Source organism: Lycium barbarum, chromosome 4 (assembly GCF_019175385.1).
Source record: "Lycium barbarum isolate Lr01 chromosome 4, ASM1917538v2, whole genome shotgun sequence".
Lineage (NCBI taxonomy): Eukaryota > Viridiplantae > Streptophyta > Magnoliopsida > Solanales > Solanaceae > Lycium > Lycium barbarum.
The window spans coordinates 141,211,258-141,237,663 of record NC_083340.1 but is presented as its reverse complement, the minus strand read 5'-3'; the positions used below and the strand labels follow the sequence as shown (position 1 = coordinate 141,237,663).

Below are 26,406 nucleotides of genomic sequence, written 5' to 3'. Positions count from 1 at the left end.
TATTACATTATATTATATTACCAAATTAAACGTTGGATAATTTTTATCAAGGTAAGGCTGCGTACAATAGACCCTTGTGGTCCGGCCTTTTCTCGGATCCCGCGCATAGCGGGAGCTTAGTGCACCGGGCTGCCCTTTTTTTATCTATAAATAGTTATTAAAAGTTTAGAAATAATATTCAAATTCACACAAAAAATTAAATAATTAAACTGCCCTTTTTTATTATAGATACAAGGAGCAATTCTCTCCACTATAATTTCAAATCATATTTTTGTACGCCAAAAAACACTAGACAGTTACAGAGAGTATCTACAGTTACAAACATTCAAAACCAATTAATAACCCTCTTAATCCAGCTAATTCCCGGTTAATCAAAAACAGCATATACGACAAAATTCACCAATCCCATACTGCCACGTGTCACTCCCGGTTCAAAATTTCAAAATATATCCATTATAGAGCCAATTTTACATATACAGTGACTACTCACCTCACTCCTTAAAACTCTCCTCATCTCTAAATTTTAATTAAATCACACGCAATGTAAATTGAAAGCTAAGCTAAGATTACGAGTTTTGGAAGATAAAATTCAAATTCAAAAAAACAAAGTATCATTCTCAATCAATCAAGCAATAAATACATATGATGATTTTAATGATGATTAATGAATTTGTTTTATTATTATTATTAATAGCAGTAGTACTATATGAGATATGAGGTATGGTTAATCAATCGAACAATTCAGTATTTGCAGCACTAATGGCTTGTTTATTTGGCTGTTTCAAAATCAAGGATGTTACGCTTCCTCAATCGAAATCGAATTGCGTTTCGCAATCTACTCCCACTAAGGTATACTCATTATATAATTTTTGAATTTTTTTACGTAGAGTAGTTGTAGTTTATTCTGGTAGATTTTCAGTGAACTATGAAATGATTAAAAAAATTAACAATTTCACAATCGGAGTACTTTATAATATGTTAATTCAAAAATTCTGTTTTTGATTTTCTGTGTGTATTTTAGTTGCGATTCTGTTAGTTTGCTGTTAAAGTGATAAAAATACCAAATTATATCAATGAAATTGTTGTTTTAAATCAGAGAAGTTTGAATTTTAATCTATGATATAATTCAAAATTAATCTAATAATATTTCAATTGAATCGCGTCTCGCAATCTACACCTGCTAAGGTCTGATCATTCTATAATTTCATTTTTTTTTTAATTTTTTGTGTGTATTTAGTTTAATCTGTTGAGATAATGTTCAAAAACACATCTGAAGTATCGCACTTTTGCGAGTTTTCTACCTGAACTTTCAAATGTTTACGAGTTTCCTATCTGAACTATCACCGACTATTTATCAAAACACAATCGAATAATCTACTCCTATTAAGGTCTTCTCATGCTATAATTTCTTTGATTATTTTGGTTGCGATTCTGTTCGTTTACTGTTGAAGTGACAAAAGTACCAGATATAGAAATGAGATTGTTGTTTAACTTAGAGAAATTGTAGTTTAATCTACTACTACTAACGTTTTCTCGTTATATGATTTTTTTTTTTTAATTTTCTGTGTGTAAAATGGTTGTGATTTGCAGATGAAGTGACAAATGTTATCAGATATAGCTATAAATTGAAGTTTTAACATAGAGAAATTGTAGTTTAATCTGATAGATTTCAATAAACTATGAAATGATTCAAAAACTAACAGTTTGACACTCGGATTACTTCATGTTTTTGTCAATTTAGAGTAGCAGTTTGCTAAAAAAAACTCGCAATCAAATCGCGTATTATAATTTAGTCCTACTAAGCTCTTCTCATGCTATAATTTTTTTAAAAGAAATTTGTAGTTGTAGTTTACTCTGGTAGCGATAATATGCTGTTTTCTCGTTGTTATTATTCGTTTTTTTTTTTTTTTTAGATTTTCTGTATGTATTTTGTTTGTGATTCTGTTTGTTTGCTGTTAAAGTGACAAATGTAGCAATGAAATTGTAGTTTAATCTGGTAGATATCGAAGAACTATGAAATGATTCAAAAAATCTACTTAATCTGCTTTCCACAACTGTAACCATTTGACATTTTGATTATCTCATATTTTATTTATTTCGAAATAACAGTACGTTCTAGAGGTGCAAAGAAGCAGCTGCATTACTCAATGTTGGGGGAATTGTCTTATTCATCGTTTTTCTCATTAGTTTTACATACATATTTTTTGTTTTGAGGTTCTGTTTTATTGCTGTGAAATATGTGAAGAGAAAGAGAGAAAGAAGAAGCTATTTACAGTTACTTCTTATTGTACTTGTGAAGTTTGATCAACAAATACCTACTTTTTAGTCTGTAAAAAGAAATCAGATACCGGAATCATTTCCTTAATTTTGAAGATAAAATTTGGTCTTCTAGATAAAAGATTCAATATTGTTGATAGTTCATGTTATTTAGTAATTTACGTTTGTGAAATTTGAAATAAAGTTTTATACTGTCCTGCAAATATTTACTGAAAGAAACAAATAATTGGCAAGTTTGAGTTTTCTTTTTTTCCTTTTGTTTTCTATATTCTGACTGTTTTTGTTGCTTGATCAGGAAACTTTGGTGTCTCGCAATAGAAGTCCATTATCTTCACTTTTTACTGAAGGTAGCTTTTCAATTTATCACATTATTGACAACTAAATTAAGAGTGTTGTTGTTCAGTGAAGGGAAATCAGCTATACTCAAGTTCATATCTTTTTTACAATGTTTATTTGTAGAAAATGATGAGACCAACAATTTGGACTGCAAAGAAGTGGAGAATCAGAGTTCGGATACACCTATGCCACACTTGGACAAAAATGAGCTTAGGAATCAGGTTGGTTTTCTTGGAATTTTGATGGTTATGATATGCATTTATAAATATTGAGATGTGCACAAAGGAGGATATGTTTGATGGAAGTAACAATTCGAACTGCAAAAGAAAGATAGTGTTAGGGATTATAAGCAGGCGAATAAAGAAATTTATGCGTAAAACATTGTCTTTTGTGTTTTCCTCTGACCTTAAGATCAAAAGTGCACTAATACCTCCTATAGTAACTTCCATATCAATTGTAAGTGAAATAAGTTGACTGCATTAATGTATATTTAGATATTCCCAAGATTATCTTTTACTTCCTAGGATCTTATAAAGCCGCTGTGATCAAAGTTATGTTGTATATGTTAGTTCCATGTGGAAATAGTTGCGAAGATGTCTGGAAAGAAAAGAAACCATTTGCGTTATCTAGCAGATGATGATCTTTTTTTTTTACACTTAATCTTTGTTAACCAAGTCTGAGCTTCTTGTCATGTTAGCTTTTTCTGTTTGTCTGAGGTTACAATCTATTGATCTATCACTCTGGACCATTCACTAAGCACCTATATGTATTTTGTTGACACTGTGGCTTAGTATGATATCGCTTACCTGCTTATTTGGCTGTTTGAAGCTGTACCATGTCTACTTTGGAAAGATGAATTTAAGTATTTAGCGAAAACCAATGGCTAACGGCTTGTGATTTTCTGCTGAAAGAAAAAAGATGTAAAATTGAGTACAGTACTATAAGTCAATTGAATGCCTTTGTATTGTACTATAGTTGTACTTTTTGATTTGTTTTTGATGGTTACTATTTATGCAAGGACTTCGTAAACTTTCTTAGGCTTTAGGAGGTGAAAGCTATGCCTATTACCTTTCATGTCCTGTCTAACTTTAACTTGAGGTGGCCAGCTCTTAACTTTGAGAATTGCTTGATTACATAGTTTATCCAATTTAATTTTGCAGGCCAAGTTTCTTAAAGCTTGTGGAACCTTACCTGAGACCCCTGCTGAAATTCGGAACTTCTCAATGAAATGCAAAGATCAGCCAGCTCCAATGGTAGAAGTTGAGCCTTTAAAATTCAATTCATGGCCCTCTGATTCAACATATCAGAAGCTAAACTCGAATTCACTACCTGATGAGCCCAAACCTGTCAAGATTGAAAGTGTAAAGAATCAGTCTGGTTCATTGGTGCATACGCCTAGCAGGTGGAATTCTAACCTCAAAAACATGGCTGGAGAACTTTGATTAAATGATAATTCATAAATATTACTGAACCTGATATCAAATGAAAATGCAAGTACTCAGTTTCTTCTCTAGAACTAAATGTATTTGTCTGTATGTTGACATCAGTTCTGTCTCTCCTATTCGGGTCCTATCTCTAGAACTGAATTCATGTTTCAAGACATTATGCTTTTATTTACTAGAGCATGCATTGCATATACTGGTCCACTTTTTGCTAGTCCCGTTTGTTTGACTCTGATTTATATAAACCTAGCCATTTAGCATCTTATGTTTCACTAGCTCATGAACAGCCATCTAATGTGATGTTATATTTCTGTAGTTGTTTAACGGATGGACAAAGTGGTCAAAGTTTCTCTAAGAGCTCCATTAATGGCAGTGGGAATTCCAATACTCCGATATTCATCGACGTTAAAGCTAATCTGGCTCGTAATGATAACAAGGTTTCTGCAGCTTCACCAATCACTGCTCCAACTGCCCAGTACAGATACAGATCTGTTCATTTTGAAAGCGAGTCAGATCTGTCCTCAATGTCATCAAAATGTATTTCATCTGAAACCAGACAAAGTTCTGAACAGTCTGAATCATCAGGTGACTACAATGCACCAAAGTTTTCACCCTACCCAACCCCATTAAAGCTAACTGATGAGATGCAAACACCTGGAACCGTTTTTCCAGCATATTTGGACCACATGGGAATAGCTAAAACTGCACGGATCAGGTCTCAGTATGTGTATCCTGTTTTAAACCCCGTGGATAATGCCTCACAGTTGAAGGAATTATCAGATGAAGATTCTTACTCCACTCAAGATTCCAATTCCAGATTCTTGTCCAGTCACACTACAGATTCTAATCAAAGGCCTGAAGAGGCAAACCGTAATTCAGAACTGGGAATGTCTGAATTCAGAGAAAGTGCAGCTGATAAAGAGTCAAAACCACCTTCAATAAATCAAGTGCAGAGTAAGCAGCATTTTGGTTCCGTTTACGGTGAAAATGTTCATTATGGTAAAACTCCTGCAGATAGACCCATAATCGGATTGGTTGCTGCTCATTGGAATGATGATGAAACTTCTCGTATATCTCCAAAATGGTGGGACGGAAATGGGATTCCAAATTCCACTAACAAGTACAAAGAGGTTTGTTTATAATGCTTTTTTTCTTTACTTACTTTCTTACTCTCAGCTATATAGTTCAATAAGGAAAAAACTAATGACTTTGTGACTTATTAGGATCAAAAAGTTAGTTGGCACGCAACACCATTTGAGGAGAGACTGGAGAAGGCATTATCTGAAGAAACAAATACTTCACAGCGGTATTCTTTGCTTCTTTTACATCTATTACTGTATTTTTTGCATTGGCTGGTTTGTGGTTCTATGCAATGCTATCTTGCTGCTGTTTTCTTGCTTTCTCAATCTATTTTCAGCACACATTATGCTATGAGTGTGTGCCTAATACGAGAAACTTATATGTGGACTTCTATTTATCTGTCTTCGTTTTGTCTCAATTCGTTGATCAACAATTCGTGTAAAAGCAGGTTATGATTAATGTTAGATTAAACTTCAGTATTTTTCTGAATCAACGAGCTTTAAGCTCAAGATCAACAAATTAATCCTGAGGTTGTTTATCTGATTTACAGGTCGCAACACAGTGGGACGCCACCAATTGCTTTTAATGAAACTGAGGAATCAAATACTGCTACATCCCAAGTGCGCTGCTAGTCATCACCTCTGATTGAAAATTCTCATTCAGTCTCATTTCTTTTCCATCAATTAGAGATAAATTCATGGTTTATTTCTAGACTTTTGCCTCCTTTGAGCTGAGATATGCTGCTACTGCTGAGACTCAATCGCTTTTACGCAGACATTTACATGCGTTTGCTTCATTTCTGATGAAGGTTTGATACAACCCTTTGAATGAATTGCGAGTTTACTGTCATTCTATATGATGTATTTATGGTTGGTCATATTAAATTGATGTGTTTGGACACATGAACTGTCCTAAAAAAGGAACTGACTGAAGTTGGAGTTTGGATATTGGTTCTAAATATTTGCACAGTGTTAATAATGTATAGAGAAGTTTTTACCTTTTTAGAATACTGGAGTTAGTAAGAGCCCGTTTGGATTGGCTTATAAGTTGCTTATAAGCTGTTTTCAGCTTTTTTGAGTGTTTGGCTTGCCAGCTTAAAGTCATTTTGTGCTTAAAATAAGCTAAAAAAAATAATTGGGCCCATTTGACTTAGCTTATCTAAAGCAGCTTATAAGCTAAAAACAGCTTATAAGCCAAAAAAAATAAGTTAGACTACCCCAACTTATTTTTTTAGCTTATAAGCTGTTTGCAGCTTATAGGCATAAGCCCATCCAAAGAGGCTCTAATAGTACCTTATTAGTGGAAGGGTAGCTAAGAACTCTGTGTTTTAGGTTTACTCTCGTTTCAATCATCTTATTTGTCTTTCAAGACGAAACCGAGATTTTCAAAATTAATGTAAATTTTAAGACAAAGCAACAAAAAAAATCACTCAAAGCTTTTTTTTCTATAAATATATGAACAACTATAGTTTTTTCGATCTTCTATTCGTGTGCATCTGTTGTTAAGTGTCGTTTGGTAAGTTATAAGGACACTTAAGCCTTGACCTTTCCCTCTTGTTTAAATATGATAGAAAAAATCCAAGTCATGATCACAATGAAGGCATATAAATGGCCTCTATCAAAATTTCAATACATGGTTCAGCATGTTTAGTGCAATAATAGTAACACATATCTATCTATTTGATTTATATATGAAACCAATCTGATCATGCACTTATATGCATATATTATAACTTAAGGTTTGGTGTCAGTTCTAATGAGAAACTAATTCAAGTCATTAAACATGCTTGATCAAATATTTAAATCAAAGGCGCATAAATTTCTTAAGCAATCTCCGAATATTCTTAAATGAGCTACTCTTATAATAGATCAATTTGGTGTGACAAAATATGTTGACAATATAATGTTTTTTCTAGTTATTCTCATTTCTTGTTGTGCTTCATACTAATTGTTGAGACATAATTAAATGAATAAAAGTATCATTTATAACTGCATAAGGTTTTAGATCAGGTGATCGTGCATTTCAAGTAGTTACCATAGTAATTACGTACTAGTATATGTGAAGCCATAATATATGTGTTTTTCTATAGATTATTTGGAACTAACTTATTCGAATTAATTAACTATATAAGAATATTATAGTCACAATGATATAATCTTTTATTCTCATTATTATAAATGGTTTTCTTTCCCTTTCAATGTGAAAAGAAACTAGTAGAGAGTATAGCTAGTAGGGATGATATATCGACACCTACACATGACAGAAACATAATATAAGAGTTAAAGATTGGTTAACCTAATAATTATATCATATAATCAAGCCAATCAGGTCAGTTAAGTGTTTTTTAAAGATTATTTTGTGACATGTAAGTTATATTACTAATAGTATGTACTATTTATATCAACAGTCAAATATGATTGGACTTACAAGTTACAATGACGTTCAAGTAGAAGACTATCGTATTTCTTAAAACATATTATCTGATTGGAGCAAAGTTTCTTATCCACTCTTCATGAGTTCCTGTCGTCAAGCATTATGACTTTCACCACCGAGATATGGTGAGTGGATACGATTCCTTCACCTTGAACCAGTGAGGTTCCGATTCGAGTCCAGAGAATGGAGAAATTCCTGATAGGGAGTGTTTTTCCGGCACTTTAAGCTGAACAAATCTATATTAATCGGATCAGTGAATATAATGATAAGAAACGATTATGTCTAAAAATAACACTATGGCTTTCCATTTTTTATTCTGATCATTTATCAATCAAACTATGGTAAGTGTTAAAAGGAAGGTTTTTGATCATCTTGTCTACGAGCCTGTTTTTCATGGATACGATCATGACAGACAAATTAGAAATTACTTTTGCAAGAACAATTTCTATTCCGATCTATAATAATAACTTAGGTGTTCACATCTGAGTACTACAACTCATATGGTCCGCCGTGACCCTACTTTTTGTTTTGATGCTTAATTATTAATATAACTATATCTTTTTACTACCAACAAAAATTAATCAAGCGAACTCATAATATAATTGGGCAATAATACAACTATTGAGTTTTTAATCTTGCTTCGTTCTTCAATGATTTGTAGTTGTTTAAGAAATTGAAGCTGAAGGTTTAGTATTTTAGTTGATGAAACTGCTTCGAAATTCATATTTTAAGTAACGTATCCATCGTATATTGATGATTCACCAAAGAAAAAAGAAAAAAAATCTCAAAGCTTTGTATTTTAGAATTTAAGTAATTACCTATCAAGTTTAGATGGACATATACAAATATAAAATAGTCCATCCGTTGATGATTCACCAAATTAAATTCAAAGCCCTTTATTTTATTACTGCTTAATTAACCATCAAGGTTTGTTGGACATAGTCGGTTCAAAGAGAAATAGAAAAATAAAACTGAACGAGAAAGTGATAAATATATTAAATTATAACTTCAATTCAAAAATCGTCATAGGATCGTCGATGCAAGAGTATACTCACTTAATTAATCGATTAATTAAATTACGTTCGTCAAGAAAAAAAGATTAATTCCACATTCACATCTTCATATGCAAGAGGTATAAATAGATCTTATGCTATATTCGAATATAACCACAACTAAGAAAAAAACTCGAGTTTACAAGCCAATTATATATCAATGGCCAAAAGAATTGTGAGCATGAGAATATTAGGATTAGTGAGAGTGAAGAAATATACATGTTCTTTTAACTATGTGAGATTAAGAAGTGATTATGAGATTCAAGAAAATGATCAAGCTATTCGAAAAGGATATGTCCCTATTGTTGTTGGAAATGAAGAAGTAATGGAGAAAATTTTGATACCCATGAAGTTGATTAAGCATCCATGTCTAGTAACTTTGCTTGATTTTTCTGCTCATGAACTTGGCTATAATCAAGAAGGGACCCTAAGGATTTTGTGTCAAGTTGAAAGTTTCAAAAGAATGATCTACATAATTTCCAAAAGGAAGTATCAATGATGGAGTATGAGCTTCTCGGATGAAGTTACAAAATTAAGAAATAGTATAGTTTAATTACTTATGTCTTCCTCACGTGTGCGCCTAATCTGTTTTTTTGGGAAAGCACACTGAAATCCCTTTTATTGATAATTGGTAGCCGTGAGCCGTGTTTCTTGCACTTTAGCTTCTTGCTTCCTCAGATAGTATGTTAAATTGTCTAACCAGCCGGGCAATTCATTTAAGAGATTAGGTTGTTATAGGAAGATGATGGAGTATGAACATCTTGGATGAAGTTGCACAATTTAGAAATAGTATAGTTTAATTACTTATATCTTCGTCATATGCTCCCTCACGTATGGACTTGATTCTGTTTGTTTTTTTTTTTTTTTTTTTTTGGGAAAGCACATTAACATCCCTCTTATCGATAATGGGTAGCCGTGAGACGTGTTTCTAGCACTTTAGCTTCCTATGTTGAATTGTCTAACGGCCAAAAAAGAATTGACTAACCGGCTGGCCACCTTATTCAAGAGATTAGGGTGTAATAGGAAGCATGGTGTATACTGTATAGTCATATCCTTTTCTTATTTTTTACATAGTAGCATGTTAATAAAATGGAGGTGAATGTAATCGAATTTAGTATAGAAGCACTTGCGTCTTTTCCATCGAGAAAGTTAGAGTCAAACATCGAAGATCTGAATTTCTTTTACTTCTTACTTTGTATTTATGAGGTTGGGAACACTTAATTTCAGATTGTTTCAGACTGTTCTTCATTGATTTGTTGAAAATCCCATTATCTATTACTTTGAACAAGGAAGGATGACGGTATATATCTGTATATATCGCCCCTGTATATTTGTGTATCCCCCTATATATCTATGTGCGACATACATGATTAATATACAATAATATACGTGTGATATACATGAGTCACCATGACATTTTTCCGACTCGATTTCAACTATGATCTTTGTACGCAAGAGGGTATATAATAGATCTTATGCTATTATAGACTATAACCACAACTAAAAGATAACTTGAGTTTACAAGCCAATCAATGGCCAAAACAATTGTGATCATGAGATTATATTGTGCCTTTGATTATGTGAGATTGAGAAGTGATATTGAACCTAATGGATATGTCCCTATAGTTTTTGGAAATGAAATAATGGAGAAAATTTTGATACCGATATATGAAGTTGATAAAGCATCTATGTGTTATAACTTTACTTGATTAATCTGCTCATGAGCTTAGCTACAATCAAGGAGGAATCCTAAGGATTTTATGTCAAGTTTAAATTATTAAAGTATTGTTGCACACAATCTCCAAAATAAAGTGATCATGATGATGGAGTAATAATACTCCTTCATTCCATAATAAGTGTCACCTTAGTTAAAAAAATTGTCTCATAATCAGAGGCGGATCTAGGATTTAAATTCTGGGAGCTCAACATCTTAAATTTTTAGCACTAAACCATTATATTTTTAAAGTTATGGGTTCATATCTACTATTTATTGTAATTTTAGTAAATTTTTACACATAAATTTATACCCCGCATCAAAAGTTTGGGATTCAATTGAACCCCAAGTTATAATGCTCCATCCGCCTCTGCCCATAATAAGCGTCACCTTAGGAAATCAAGAAATAAATTAGTTAGTTTTTCCAACTCTACCCTTAGACAAAAAGTGACAAGTTAAAGTAACATCTAAATGATTATAGGAAAAGCCACATAGTAACTTGGTATTGTTGGATTCTCAATGTCAAAAGGTTTACTACTTTTGCATACTCTAATCAAGAGGAAAAAGTAATTAATTTTTATTATGTAGGGGTAATTTAGTAAACTTCACATTGCATTATTAGTTTCTTAATATGCGTGTGTTTTGCTAAGGTGACACTTATTATGAGACGGAGGGAGTATCTTACAGGCGAATTCTGAATGTTAACTTAATGGGTTCTGATTATTAAGGTTCTTAATACTGAATTCATTGTACTTTTAAAATTTTGAGTTATAATATATTATTTGTTGAAACTTTTGTGAACTTTCACAGAAGAATATGTGTTCTCATGGGAAAAATACTAGGCTCATAAGAAACCAGGAACTTTAAGGATTTTGCGTCAAGTAGCATTTAGTTTGATCCACACAATATCCAAAAGGAAGTGATCATTTCGGAGTAAGAGCTTAGAAATTTCAACTTGGTTGATTCATTTTTAAGGTTCATAGACTGATCACTCATTGTACTTTTAAATTTATGGGTCCAAATATCTTATTTGTTGAAATATTTGTGAGTTTTCACATAAATTTATACTTCACACCAAAAAATCCTTGGTTCATAAGAACCTGATGCTGAAGCACTGAATTCGCCCTTCTTATTGGATGAACAACTACAATCAAACTTCTCTGTAATAGCCTCATTTGTTTCGATATTTTTTTAACTTTTATAGTGATTGACTATTATACACCTATAATAACATTGACATATAAATCTTGTTTGACTGTTATGTTGTATACAAAATTATACAAAAAACTAGTTTTTTTTTTTTTAATTTATAAAAGATAAGAAACTTATTTAAATTCCGCCAATTAAAATTAAAGAAAGGTAATACATTGTTAATAATTCACTTTGTCCCTAACAAGATGGAAAATTATTATCTAAATAAAATACGAATATGTGCAAATTATTCAATGCAAAAAATCCTTAATTACCGAAGTATGTATTAATGTTATATTCTTTTGGGAAAGTGCGTAATAAAAGATTCAAATATTTGGTAAAAATGCTAAGACTTGTTATTAGTTATCTTAGTGACTATATATTTCTACATATGACTTTATGACATGAAAGCAGTACTAGTGCTTTTTATATTATACAAATAAATGACTAGCGACGGAAGTGGAATAGTAAATAGTAAAATTAATTAATTTTTGAGTAAGATTGCTATATAGAAGTAATTTCATAAAGAGTATATTGTTAGATTGATGGATCTTGTTGTTATAGACAAAAGTTGATATGGAGGTAAAATATAAAATAAAATATTAGTTCCAAAGAGAACTTGATTATTATATTAAAATACTTTTATGGTGAGTGGCTATCGTAGGGAGGTCTATTACATGAGCTTGGACAAAAGTTATACAAGTTAGAGATAGTAGTTAGAAAAAAAAAAATCATGTTATAAAATATAGGGATAAGTGATGTACTTTTTATTACTAATCATAAATACACCGGATACAAAGCCCCGTACCAGCATGAAGCCAATCTTTATTAATCCTACTATTAAATCAAGTTCTTTATATGTATGAACTTGAAATAAATAAAAAGGATTAAGTTTTTTAAGCGGTCATAAATTTTGTATGAAAAGTTTCAATTTTAAAGCATGGAAAGCCAATCTTATAAAGTTCTATAAATTTAAGTTTGGAAAGCCATTCTAACTAGAAAGCACTACAAAAGTAATTTGTATAACTTGCTCCTCTAAATAATTAGATCACTTGAACTTTATCTAATTTTTATTTTATTGAATAAATCAGCAGATGGTCCGCTATGTGCTCAGTGAATTGCCACGTGAATATTAATAACTTAACAAACAAAAACTAGATACTTATCTTTAAACTATAAATATGTTGGATAATTAATCAAACCAAAACGAGGAAAACTTTTTAAAATTTTCAATACAGGTATCTCAGAATGAAGCTCAATATTACAAAGTCAAATATTTATTTGGGAGAGAGATATTATTTCACCAATCGAGTCACAGGTTTCTAACATATTCATACCTAACGATTTTCCACATAGTGGTGACTATTGACACCTAATTTTTGACCTCCCATAATTTATTTTAATTACCCAGAGTCCTTGGATATCAACCAGAGTGAAATGTGTATTTTTAGAAGTCAAAATGATTTTATAAAATTATTTAGATAATATCCATTCTTATTTGGTAAAATAATTCCTATAATATTATATGTCATTTAGAAATTAATTTACACATTTATTGCAACAATTATGACATTTCCTAAATTAACCAAGAGAAAAGAAATTTATAACAATTATTTATTTAATTGTCCAAAATTGTTAAATTGTCAATTAGCAAGTATTTTACTCTGTTTAATTCAAGGAATTTGATTAATTAAATGAATTGATTATTTTCCCCTCAATTCAGTCTTGCATATTCAATTTATTAGAATTTTATCATAATTAATTGAGTATTTAATTGTGATTAATTCTATAAATTGTTTACTAAATGGCTACAATTGAAATAATCAATTGTTTGGTTCAATTGTGACTCAAGTGAAAATCAATTTCCATGAGGTCATTATTGAAAAATTAGTCTTTTAATTGTTGTGACCCTTATTTGACATAGCCAAACTTATTGATTAATCAATTGAGGTCATTTTTGCAAATCCTTTACTTTAAATTGGTTAAATGTACCAAAAAGGGCCATAATTGGAATAGAAATTAAAGCCAATTTGAGGGACATCATTTGCAATAATTGGCCTTTATTTGTTTAATTAGTTTTATTTAATTATGATTAATAGTCTAAATTATTTAGTTTTTGTCTTAGTTTTGGTTATTTATTTAAACGAGTATCAAAGTCTGATATATATACGCATGTATACACGGATGTACATGTATATACAATTTAAGCCTTTTAAAAATGGACCGAGTCCAGCCCAAGTCGGGCAGACCTGGCCCAATGGCAAGATAAAGGGGGTAAAACCCCTACACATGTTCACTTTCCACCAAACAGACCCCTTACCTCCCCTTTCCCTTTCCACTCCACACCAAACCCTAGCCGCGTCACTCATGTCTCTCTCTCTCTCCTCGTCACCACCGTGTTTTTACTTTTAGCAAAGTTTCAGATGAGAAAAAGTTTTTGACATGTCTGTATGGCCATTTAAAGCAAAGTATTTATGGTTTCCATTCCATTCCATTCCATTTCACCCAAACGCGATACAATATCATCCTGTCTCTTCACTTTTCTGTGAATCTCAACGAGGAGAACGGATTTTCTTTAATTAGATTTTGTATCTGAGTTTGAATGGGCAATTCCCATTGATTGACCTCATGTGGGGAAAAATATGACCACATCGGACCTTTAGGGTTTTTGAGAATTTGGGGGTTCTATATAAAGAACCCCATTCTCCACATTTCTAGAGAGCTTGGAGCATATTGAAACATCACTATACTTAAAGTCGAATTACCTAACTTTTGAGACCTTTAATTATTCGACTAAGTTCAAAACATCACTATAGTTAAAGTATGCTTTTGTATGTTAATTTTAGTTAGTTTAGTTGGTTTAGTCTTTATATTCATTTAAGCTTAATCTGTCTTAGTATGTCCCATGTGTTAACTTAGCTTAGCCTCTTTAAACTAAAGTATGTTCTTATGTGTTAGTTTTGTTCTGGTAAAGCATGTCTATACACTGCCTTAATCAAGTTTTGATTAGTTTTTTATCATTATGAAGTGGTAGAGCTTGTTTGTGAAATACCTAATAATCTGATCCCTACCTATTATTCCTTTAATATATGATGCAGTCTTGTTGAGTTTGTTTACAATGTTACTTGTGTTTTGATGATATGATAAAAAGAAGGCCATTAACACTGAAAGGTTCATAAATGGTAGCTTGTTTTGTACCATATTGTTTTTGTTAAAGTAATTCTTTCTAAGGTATTTAACTCATAGCCCATGTCTTGCTAACTTAAGTCTCTTTTGACTAATGGATTGATGATATACCTATATGTTTCAATCCTGTACACTAAGGGATCATGCTAATCTTTGCCTATCATGAGCCTATATGATCTACTACTGTGTTACTTGATGAGTACTGAACTTGGTTTTGATGCCTAAGCCTGCCTACTATGCATGATTAATATGTAGTTGAATGTTTTGTTGACTGTTTGTGTTACCCTCTCACTCATGAATGCTAGACTTTACCTCTCTGATCTAAATGTACACTACACATGACTATAAGTCTTTTGGTTTTGGCTAGCATATTTAACCCCTCTTTGATTTAGACTAGTACACAAACTAATGTAAATATTTGAAGCATGCCTACACAAGTTTAAAGTTGAATCCAAGGTCATTTATGACCCATATTGTTTGGTGTACCACACTGTTGCTTCTGTGATGTATTGTTGGAGTCAAAAAATGCTATTGCTTTGTTTAGAGATGTGTAGGGGATAGTGGTATGGAACCTCTTTACTCACTAGACCAAAAAACTGTGTTTGTTGAGGCTGAGATGACTTTGGTTTGATTTGAAAAAATGACTCAGACCCTTTGCATGCTCCTCCTTAATGGCTCTGTTTCAAATTATGAAAGTCCCATTCTATGTGTTTGGTTGTTGGTTAGTAGTATGAGTCTCATAATATGTTTTAAAAATGGGTTAAAAGCATTATAAACTCAGTATTAAACTCAGTATTAGCACCTTTGAACTTGTGTAAATGATCTGCTGAATCTGGCAAAGCATTTGAGACTCCCTATGGCTACAACATGTTAAGCATATACTATATGATCACCCCTTGGACCTATTCACCCCCCACCCCACCCCACCCCTCCACCCTCACCCCTTTTAATTGAGAGCATCTTATGAGTAAAGAGTGCATTCTTCACATGATACATGTTTGGATTTGTAGTAGACATGACACTGGATTCTAAAATGAATTTTGGCAAAACAAAAGATTATGTGTTGCTGTTTGTTTTTGCCTATCAGTGCCCATGCCAAGTGTCTCATATCTATAACTTTGTACATTTGTTTGCCTCTGTTCATGTTCATTGAACTAGGAGTTGTTCATAAAATACGGACTTAAGTGTAGTTTGAAATGGATGAAGATCCAGTTTAAGGTATTGTGTTTTGTACTAGTGAGCATACTGATAAGACCTACTTGCATACTTTGTCTACTTGGGTTTATGTCCATGTTTTAAAATAATTCTGCAGCATTTGCTTAATTGATTCTGTGCATACTATGTATATCTTGATATCTGTTTGGTATATAATGCCCCTTTCCTGAACCTGTTATGACTTTATTTTTTTATCAAAATATGAAACATGCATAAGCCTTAACATATGATTGATTTTGTGTGTGGATATGCTTGTGTACAAGCTATACCCAGTCTCACATATACTTCAGGGTATATGAGTTTGGTATAGCTGTGCATACACGGCATATCACTCTTTACTTGGTTGTGATAATCTACTCTTGTTAAATTTTGGGTCTTCCCTTCCTCTTCCTGTGTTGGGTCTCTATGTGTACAATAGGCTTAATTCGAAATTCGACCCAGTTTGCCTATTCTTGTTTAGTCACTCATTTGGGTCGTGAACTGTTTGTCTTAAGACAAATCTTAATCTTCTTACTTGTTTATGTGATGGTTTTAAGCCTTCCTTCTTTTGGATTATGAATTTTGCATTACTAAGTATCTAGACCCATACTAATCCTTATCATTTTGTTGTGATTATGTGATTTTCCTCGGGCCACTTGGGTCGTGTCCTTGCATAAACTTGTTGGGTTAAAGGCCCAATTATCTTATTCGATCGAGTCCGTGTGAGAAAAATGGCAAGGGAAGCTAATACATATTGAAGGCCCAACCATGGGTGAAAATAGAAAACTAGTGGGCTTAGGTAGGCCCACCAGCCTAAACTTCCCTCTTACATTCATTATTTGTGTAAAAATTATATTTGTAAAACGCCTGATGATTATTGGAACCCATTATATATGTTAGAACTTCGTAAAACACTCAGTAATTTAGGTTAGTCGTCAAAACAAATCAATTTTCAAATATGGCCAATAATCTTTCCTTAACTTAAGAGGTTTTAAGAGTTAGTTTTTTCTCAAAATGTCACGGTTTAAAAGTAAGATTTAAGTCTGAAAACAAAGTGAATACTTCTTTCAAAATGATCAATGAACCGTTCCACCTTAAGTACGAAACTGTTAAAAATATTAGCAACAAACGGGCCTCAAAAACGTTTTTTCTGAACTGATGGAGAAAAAATTGGGCTAAGTTTAAAGGATGTACCAATCTGGATATTTTGGACTTTGATAAGAAATTGGACAACTTGTTGGACTGATTTTTGAGATAAGACGGATCTTGAAACTTAGAATACAACTACAACAACAACAACCCAGTGAAATTTCACACCGTGGGGTTTGGGGAGGGTAGAATGTACGCAGATTTTACTCCTACCAAGGTAGGAAGGTTGTTTCCGAAAGACACTCGGCTCAATAGAAAGCGTAAAAAGAGGTCAGATAAGGTCAAAAAATTCAAAGCGATATGAAAATGAAAATAACGAAAGTGACTAAGCCATGATGAAGCAGTTTGCAAAAGGGTAGTAGCTATCACAAATAAAATAAGATACTCAAAATAAAGGAAATAACAGATAGTAGCAGAAATCAAAGCACAAGAACTAATATCGCGATAACGCGACTACTAATATGAAAGGATAAACGATACTATCTACCAGTTTTTTACCCTAATTTGAATCCTCCATACCTTCCTATCTAAGGTTATGTCCTCGGTAAGCTGTAACTAGAATACAGACTGATTATATGGGCTTCAATTGTTGAAAACAGACTTGAATAAAAACACTTGCAGTTTCTTATATATGTATAAGTATAAAAATCGGAGACATACTCCATATTTTTATATATACGTATAATAAAACCCGTAAGAACTAAACTCATTTTATTAGGACTAAAATAGTAGTGACTCTATTCGGGAGAAATCCCGGGTGTGTCCTAGTCCGGCAATAAAGTGAGTTGAACACTTACGTGGATTTTCAAACCAAAAACCCCTTTTATAAGGGGACTTTTTGCCAAATTTTTTCTTGAAATTATGATATGAATAAAAATGACACTTTGCGGAAACTTAAACAATTCTTAAGCAAATAATTACAAAATCACACATTGAAGCTCGTATGTCAATCGTATTCTACAGATCTTTAATACTAAGGTGCGTAAAACCTTCCCTAGGGGATCACCAGAACCCTTACCTCGAGCTTTGGTCCAAAAGACTTTTTCTCTTGTTTGAAAAACTCTTTAAACCCGGTTTTTCTAGTTTTCCTTAATAAATTAGGTAGCGACTCTAAAATACTAAAATCCATTTAGAGCACCAACAACCTCTTAGTAGCTTTTATGTGCCCGCGTAAAAGTGAACCGTAACAGTGACGAAACATATAACTTGTACAAATCTTTTCATTTTTCCAAGTCGATCCAATCCATTCGTTTGTAAAGCTATTTACTCGATCGCACACATTTCTGGAACACCTCTGTTTGGTATCTCAGAATGAAGCTCAATATTACAAAGTCAAATATTTATTATAGGTAAATAAAGGGTATTAAAAAAAAAAGATAAAGAGTTAGGTGCGTGTAGTAGGATAAAACAAAAAGAGAGTACATGAAAAACTGCAATATACTTTTAACATGGCATCACACAGTAGCCATTTGATACGTTTGGATCATTTGAAAAGTTTACTAAATTTACAAGATTAATACCAAGGGCATCTACCGTAATAAAGCGATTACAAAAGGGTACAAATGTTCTCAATTACACTGCACCAACAATTATGTGCAGGGTCATTAAATAAGGGAAATTGGTTTATTAGTCCAAGTAAGGAATAGTACACCTATCGTTACATGGAAGTACAATTTATTTAAAGCAGATAAATTCTGAAATCCCTTAAATACCCTCGGCTAGAAGCAGGCATGTCAATGAAGAGCAGTAAGGTTCACGTGGGGCCCGCACGATTAAAGGAAAAGTAGCAGAATTATTTTGCCCAAAGGGAAAAGATACAAACACCACAACATCAAGTACAATGATCCTAAAGCACGATATTCCTGAAATATCGAAAATACCCTCTAAAGCTAAGCAGGGATGTCAACGAAGACATGCCTGCTTCAGCTGTGCCACTGGCACTTCTTATATAGGAGATAAAAAGTACTCCCTCGGTCCCAATTTATGTGATATTTTTCGTTTCCCAAGATTCAAACTGCATGAACTTTGACCAACATTTTGAGATGTATTTTTTCACCAAATTGATATGAGAAAAGTTACAACTTATAAGTAGTACTTTTCATGTAGTTTTCAAATATATAAATTTTAATATTAAAATATTGAGTTAATCTAATCCAATTTAGCTTCAAAGTTTAGTCAAATTGACTCTCGAAAAACGAAATGTATCACATAAATTGAGACAGAGAGAGTAGTAATTGTTGCAATAAACTCTAAGGGGTCGTTTGGTTTAAGGTATAAGTTGGGTTATCCCAGCACTAATTTTTATATCATGTTTGGTATAAGGTATAAATTAGTGCTGGAATAAATTTATACCTTATACCAAACATGGTATAAAAATTAGTGCTGGGATAACCCAACTTATACCTTCTTAACCCACTTATACTGGGATTATTTTATACCATCTTTTAGATGGTATAAAATAATCCCAATAAATGAGATAAATTAGTCCCGGGATTATAATCTCGGGACTAATGAGTCCTTAAACCAAACGACCCCTAAGTTCCATGATCATCCATTATATAGTACCTTCCCTCTTTATTACCCAAATAGGAAAAAGGGACAAAGAACATCACATGATCCACTAACATTATAAATTTAGCCATGCGGTATAACATGAATCTTCCTATGCTTGTGTAATCCTTCTTCTTTGGCTATTTCATAAAGTGGTTTTGGTACTATCTATATGAAGTTAGGTTCATGTTATTGTCAAAACTGATCTCAACAATAAAAGAATGCTCCTCTGTTTCCTATCACATTATGCCTAAGTACTTGGTTGGAGTTGGATTAAAAGTGAGATTGACTATGGATTAGTCATCCATTTTGTAGTGGAAAAGCAAAGTGACGGCCATGGGTGTTGTGGGTTGAATGAAACTATCCACGCTTAACCACATATCTCGAACTTGAGATACAAAAAGAGAACTTCTTGGTAGAGAGCGTTTTTCTCCTTAATTGCCTTATCTGGTGCGAATCTAACTTTAGTCGGACCAGTTAGTTTCAAATATCGAATACTGGGGATGTTAAATGGGCGAGTTGAGCTGATCAAAATAGGATGAGTTAATACATTGGTGGGTCATTAATCCATCCAAAAGTTACTTGGCTGAGATGGGTTTGGTCAAGACGGACTAAATAATGGGTTATAGTCCATTGGCCCAACTCTTACCAAGTTTTTATTTCTTTATCTATTTTTTTTTATAATTTGTTTAATTATCTAGTAAACTTTTTTTATTATTATGACTATATACATAATATATCAAACAATCAAAAAAAAAATTAAAATGTATACATTTCACAAGGTTTCTCATGATTAATCAGGGCAATATTTTTAGTCCAAATTACTTAAATTTTTGGATGGGCTGTATTGGACAGATCAAAACAAAGTGAGTTAATAAATTGACGGATCGTTAATTCATCCAAACTTAGACAGGTTGAGCGGGTCATATTTTCAATAGAAAAATGGAGATAGCCATGGACTTGTCTTAGGTTCGAAGATGGGTTGAATGTGATGCACATTTCCTTTTTACCTAAAACGACTACACTTTCCCACTTTGTAAAAGTTTTATCATATGATTCATAATTTCATATCCTACCTATGCCAACTTAACAATTAATATCTCCAAGTGCTACGCTTGTCGACTTAAAGGAATAACAAAGAGGAAAAAGTAAATTTTTAAAAAAGAAGAAGATAGAAATAAGATCTTGCAAAAAAAAAAAAGGAAAGGTTCAGATTAGGATCAGCAAAAAATATATTTACTCTCACTTCATGTAGAAATCAGATTAATTAATTAATTTAACTAGCTAATTATACATGTAAATAATTAGAGATTTTGTTTTTATACGTAGTATGAGACAAATTTAAATGGTTGTTTAAGAGTTACGATTTAACATTGGTTTATAGTTAGTTTCTTGTTCGAATATTTGAAGAAAATTTATTAGATTTTATTTAATAATTTAATCATAGTTAAATAATAAATTTTACCATGTCATGTTAGTGTATCAATAGCAGGAACAAGATTTTAATCATGGTTATTCAAACTCTTTTCTTTCTGTTTTTTAATTTCAAATCTTCTTTTTCATGCCGGAGGTTATTTCCTTACAACTATGAAATGATCGATTTGGTAGGACGACCATGTAATTTGATACAATTGTATTAAAGAGTGCCAAATTTAGAGCTAGAATGGTGAAAATTTGACATATAAATTAAAACTGCATAGTTAAGCAAAAATGTATAACTAAAAACAATATTAATTAATTACCAGTTCCTCTTTTAGATAAACATTTGCGTAAGTCTGTCTTTCTCCCTTTCCAGACAACTCTGTTTGGATCCTAATTGTTTTTTTTTTGTCAATTACTTGGTATTCGCAATATCGATCTGATTAATCTAGATTCATGCCATTTTGGGCATATTTAAGGGGGTAAGTGCTACTTATAAGGAATTTCTCCATTTTTAAGACTCAAACTTGATCTTTGAATGTTAGTTTGTTGTAGTTGCACTCCCTTTTTTTTTTTTTTTTTTTTTTTTTTTTTTTTTTTTTTGTGATGCTTTTTATAGTATTTTGATGAACCGATTCCATCCATCTCACCATATCCTCAATTTTCGCCGCTTGAGTCCATTTTTCGGATATTTATTTAGTAAATGACCCTCATTTTATTCTCTTACAATTTATGAACCTTTTTTTTTACCACTATCTAAAGTTCCGCTTTGAGCAAACTAAGAATTTTATGAGAAAATGTTATACCATTGCGCAATCTAAAATTTCATAAGTTATTACAAACGTTGGGTGATAGTCTAATATTTTATCTGTAAAGTTGAAAAATATACGAACAAACATTGGACCCGAATCTTACGTTGTCTGGAAGGGTAATTTCCTAAGGGTTATATATTAACCTGCACTCTAATATGTCTTTAATTTAAAATAAGGATAAATTCATCCCATGATATCTCTTTAATGATGACCCAAATTAGCTGTAACCTATCTTTTTTTTCTTCTTTAATACTTTTTTGCATTATTCTCACAAAATTAGGTTTATGTAAGTGTCAACAAGATGGAAAGAAAATTGACAATCATGTACATTGATTTTGGAGTCCATGTCATGTCTTCTTGTCTCCAAATCATTAGCTGATAAAAAGCCTCTCACCATCGATATGTGCAAGCTTTCATCTTTTCCACGCCCAATATAGTAGTGGAGAAAAGAATCACTCAATTTTTTTAAAGAATACTATCAACTGTTTCTACTTGTTTATTATCCAACTTTCTTTTTCAATTTAAATTTTATCTGAAATTTGCTACTTCTTTTCGAATTAATCATTGGGTATTTGAAACACATTTGATCCAATTAATTTGGATTAGCTTCAAGCAAGCCAACTATGCATGAATATTTTTCTTTTTTAGGGCTTAAATATGAGAACTCTAATTACTATAATAAAAACAGAAATTATCGGCGGATAGCTTATGTCGCTGAACAACAAACTTCGCTATTTATCCTGCTTAACGACAAATTATTAAATTCCTATTAGCTAGAACTTTTATCAACAAATTAAGTAATTAACATCAAATTTTATAGCTAATTTGTGTTTTTCAGTGTATATGGGTAAAACCAGGGATATGGATATCCTCAGTTTCCCGGCATTCAAGTTATGGTCGGTCAAGATTAGACCGACCTTACCAGACCCGGTATCAAAGCTCGACTTGGAACGAGGCGTTAAAGCGAAATCAAAAGACGGTTGGACACCATGGCCAGAAGACCGAAATATCCGCCACTAACTGGATATTTCAGCACCGATTACGTTAAACAGCTATCAGCAGATTTTGTTCCTTTTTTAGAATTGTACTAGGGTTAGGACTCCTCTACTATATAAAGAGGAGGCCCCCATTTATTTTCAGGTAGTTTTTCCCCTATCATAGAGATACACCGTGTACTAAGCAGGCAATAAAATCATCAAAGTTCATTCATCTTTTCTAAGTTCCCCATTGTTACTCACTGTTCAACATCCGATCACAAGGAATTGACCTTGGTTCTCAGTACCCGAGGTCGGTCAGCATTCATCGCGGTCGGATCTATATATTCCATTTTACTTCTTTATTTGTCGTGTAATCTAATGTCATGTTGAATTAAACCACATATCCTTAGCACCACATACAAATTCAATTGTTATCTATTTTAAGGGTAAATAGTTTAGCGCCTACCGTGGGGCCTAGGATAATAGTGGTGATTTAGTACGAATTCTGATAACACTCGATATTTTATACTTGTTCTTTGAAGTTTGATTTCAGGTTTACCCGACATGTCAGACTCTCATTCTGTCAACTTTCACGCTGAATCAAGACACCATGAGGGAAACGACAATGGGGTACCTAATAACAACGTAACCCCAGTCGATCCTAACCAGGTCGGATCATCAATAGGCGACGTACCCGCCGGCGGGAATAACAGAGCCACGCTGCAACAGCTCCGGAACCAGTTGGACATGGCTATGGCACAATTGCAAGCCCAGCATGAGGTTATAGCACAACTGCAAAATCAAAATCGAGCACCCGATGCTGCTCCATCCGATCATACCGAGGAAACCGAAGAAAGGCACATTGCTGGAAATAACGGGAAAAATCTCGGACAAAATGTTGAGCTGATAAGGATGCTCGAAGAGCTGACAACATGAGTAGAATCCGAGGAAAAGAAGATAGAGGCGAAGGACAAGAAGGTGGAGAACTATAACGCAAGGGTCGACCAAATTCCTGAGGCACCCTCGATGTTGAAGGGACCGGATTTGAAAAAATTCGTCCAAATGCCTTTTCCGCCAAGCGCTGCACCGAGGCCGAACCCAAAGAGATTTCATATGCCCGATATCCCAAAGTATAACGGGACTATGGACCCAAACGAGCACGTGACTGCATACACGTGCGCTATTAACGGCAATGATCTCACCGAGGACGAGAGGGAGTCGGTGCTGCTTAAGAAGTTCGGGGAAACCCTGTCCAAGGGAGCAATGATATGGTACGGCAACTTGCCCGAACATTCGATTGACTCATTTTCCATGCTTGCGGATGCTTTCGTCAAAACTCATGTCGGAGCCATTAAGGTCGAAACCCAGAAATCAAATTTGTTCAACGTTAAGCAGCGAGATGATAAAACCCTCCGCGAGTTTATAGCCCGATTTCAAATGGAGCGTATGGACTTACCTCCGGTCACTGATGATTGGGCTGTTGAGGCTTTTACTCAGGGGCTCAACTCAAGAAGCTCGGTAACATCTATGGAGCTAAAGCAAAATTTGGTAGAGTACCCGACAATCGCTTGGGCTGATGTACACAACAGGTATCAATCGAAGATCAGGGTCGAAGATGATAAGATTTTGAGAGCCTCCTCGGTATCATGGCGCCCTAGTAAAGGGAATGATCGATCGAGGAGAATAACAGATCGAGAGTCGAGACCGTCATATGACAGGTATCAACCTTATCCACCTGATCAAAGGGGTAAGGGGAACAACATCGAACCAAGCAAAAATGATAGGAGGAGCGATCGAGGCCCAAATAATCGTGGACTGATGAACAGAAATGTTGCCGATAGATCCTCGGGGAACAAAAAGGTCCCAAGATTGTCCGAATGTAATTTCTGCGTCGATGTAGCAACCATAGCTGCGGCCGTTAGCCGCAACTAGGAAACAAGGCACCCAAGGCCAATCCAAACTGACCCTAAAAAACGGGATAAGAGCCTAATCTGTAAATACCATCACACTCACGGTCATCCAACCAAAGATTGCCGACAGTTAAGAGAGGAGGTAGCTCGTCTATTTAATTTAGGCCACCTTCGAGAGTTCTTAAATGAACAAGCCAAAACTTACTTCAAGAACGTGGACGCTAACAAGCAGGATAGGCTGGAAGAGCCTCAGCAAGTGATCCACATGATCATGGGAAGAACGGACATTCCCCAGGGGCCGGTAATTAAACACACCAAAGTTTCCATAATAAGGGAAAAACGTATTCGGAATTATGACCTCGACGGTCCTATCTCGGTATGACGAGGACATGGAAGGCATCGTTCAGCCTCACAATGACGCACTGGTAATATTTGTCCTTGTCAATAAATTTAGAATTAAAAGTGTGCTGATTGATCCAGGTAGCTCGGCTAATATCATCCGATGGAAAGTCATCGAGCAGTTGGGACTACTAGATCAGATCGTGCCAGTAGTTTGAGTCCTCAACGGATTCAACATGGCCTGCGAAACGACGAAGGGTAAGATCATCTTACCGATCAACGCAGCCGGAACTATGCAGCAGACCAAATTTTATTTGATAGAGAGATATATGGGATACAATACATTGTTGGGGAGACCATGGATTCACCTCATGAAAGCGGTCCCCTCAACTCTACATCAGGCGTTGAACTTCCCAACCTCAGAAAGGATCAAAACCGTTCATAGTGAGCAACAGGCCGCAAAGGAGATGTTCGCGGTCGAACAAGCTGTTACGACGGCAAAGATACCGAAAAGGAACGAAGGGGAAAGTGCCAAATAGCAATCACAGATTCCGATCCTGGGGTCCTCGAAAGATCGGGATAGGAACACACAAGATGAAGAGTTAGATTTCGGAGTTCCGAGGTCCTTTGTGGTGCCCGATAATTCAGATGCCACTAAATCCACAGTCGAAGAACTCGAGCAAGTCATACTATTCGTTCATCTACCGGACAGAAAGGTATACTTGGGCACGGGGTTAACCCCTAAGCTCAAGAAAAAATTTATTGAATTTCTTAGAAATAACTCCGATTGCTTTCCCTGGTCCCATTTAGACATGACAGGTATCCCACCGGAAGTGACAGCACACAAGTTGAGTCTAGACCCAAGTTTCCCTCCAATTAAACAAAATCGAAGGCCACAATCCGAGGTCAAGCATGCGTTCATCAAAGATGAGGTATCCAAACTCCTTATAATGGAATCCATTCGGGAGGTTAAATACCCGGACTGGTTAGCTAATGTTGTCGTGGTGCCTAAAAAGGGAAACAAATTTAGAATGTGCATAGACTATAAAGATTTAAATAAGGCTTGCCCGAAGGATTCATTTCCTTTGCCCAGCATCGATTGTATGATTGACGCTACGGCTGGTCACGACACACTGAGTTTCCTCAATGCCTACTCCGCGTACAATCAAATACAGATCGAACCGGGGGACCGAGAAAAAACCTCTTTCGTGACTAGGTTTGTCACATATTGCTATAATGTAATGTCTTTCGGTTTGAAAAATGCCGGTGCTACCTATTAGTGGCTAGTCAACCGCATGTTCGAACACCAAATAGGAAAATCAATAGAAGTTTATATAGATGACAT

General features: G+C 33.9%; 2 protein-coding genes across 3 annotated transcripts; both read left to right on the top strand.

Annotated features, from left to right (window-relative positions):
• Positions 1-490: 490 nt before the first annotated feature.
• On the top strand, positions 491-6,095 carry LOC132636697 (protein JASON-like). 2 transcript variants are annotated; one of them, XM_060353686.1, is made up of 8 exons: positions 491-849; positions 2,573-2,624; positions 2,737-2,834; positions 3,774-4,015; positions 4,372-4,640; positions 4,728-5,185; positions 5,279-5,361; positions 5,686-6,095. In XM_060353686.1, the coding sequence occupies exons 1-8, from the start codon at positions 721-723 to the stop codon at positions 5,765-5,767; spliced, it is 1,413 nt and encodes a 470-aa protein (XP_060209669.1). In that variant the 5' UTR covers positions 491-720; the 3' UTR covers positions 5,768-6,095. The 2 variants fall into 2 exon arrangements, with proteins under 2 accessions (XP_060209669.1, XP_060209668.1); XM_060353685.1 differs by having other exon boundaries at positions 4,372-5,185.
• A 17,860-nt stretch (positions 6,096-23,955) lies between these two features.
• On the top strand, positions 23,956-24,744 carry LOC132637936 (uncharacterized). The gene has a single exon (XM_060354948.1). The coding sequence runs from the start codon at positions 23,956-23,958 to the stop codon at positions 24,742-24,744; it is 789 nt and encodes a 262-aa protein (XP_060210931.1).
• Positions 24,745-26,406: the final 1,662 nt, after the last annotated feature.

What these genes read in the sequence shown, in the direction of transcription:
- LOC132636697 (XM_060353685.1), top strand. Translation starts at nt 721, where the DNA reads ATGGTTAATCAATCGAACAATTCAGTATTTGCAGCACTAATGGCTTGT. An exon ending in AAAATGAGCTTAGGAATCAG is followed by an intron (nt 2,835 to 3,773) that starts GTTGGTTTTCTT and finishes TTAATTTTGCAG; the next exon opens with GCCAAGTTTCTTAAAGCTTG. An exon ending in CCACTAACAAGTACAAAGAG is followed by an intron (nt 5,186 to 5,278) that starts GTTTGTTTATAA and finishes GTGACTTATTAG; the next exon opens with GATCAAAAAGTTAGTTGGCA.
- LOC132637936 (XM_060354948.1), top strand. Translation starts at nt 23,956, where the DNA reads ATGGACCCAAACGAGCACGTGACTGCATACACGTGCGCTATTAACGGC.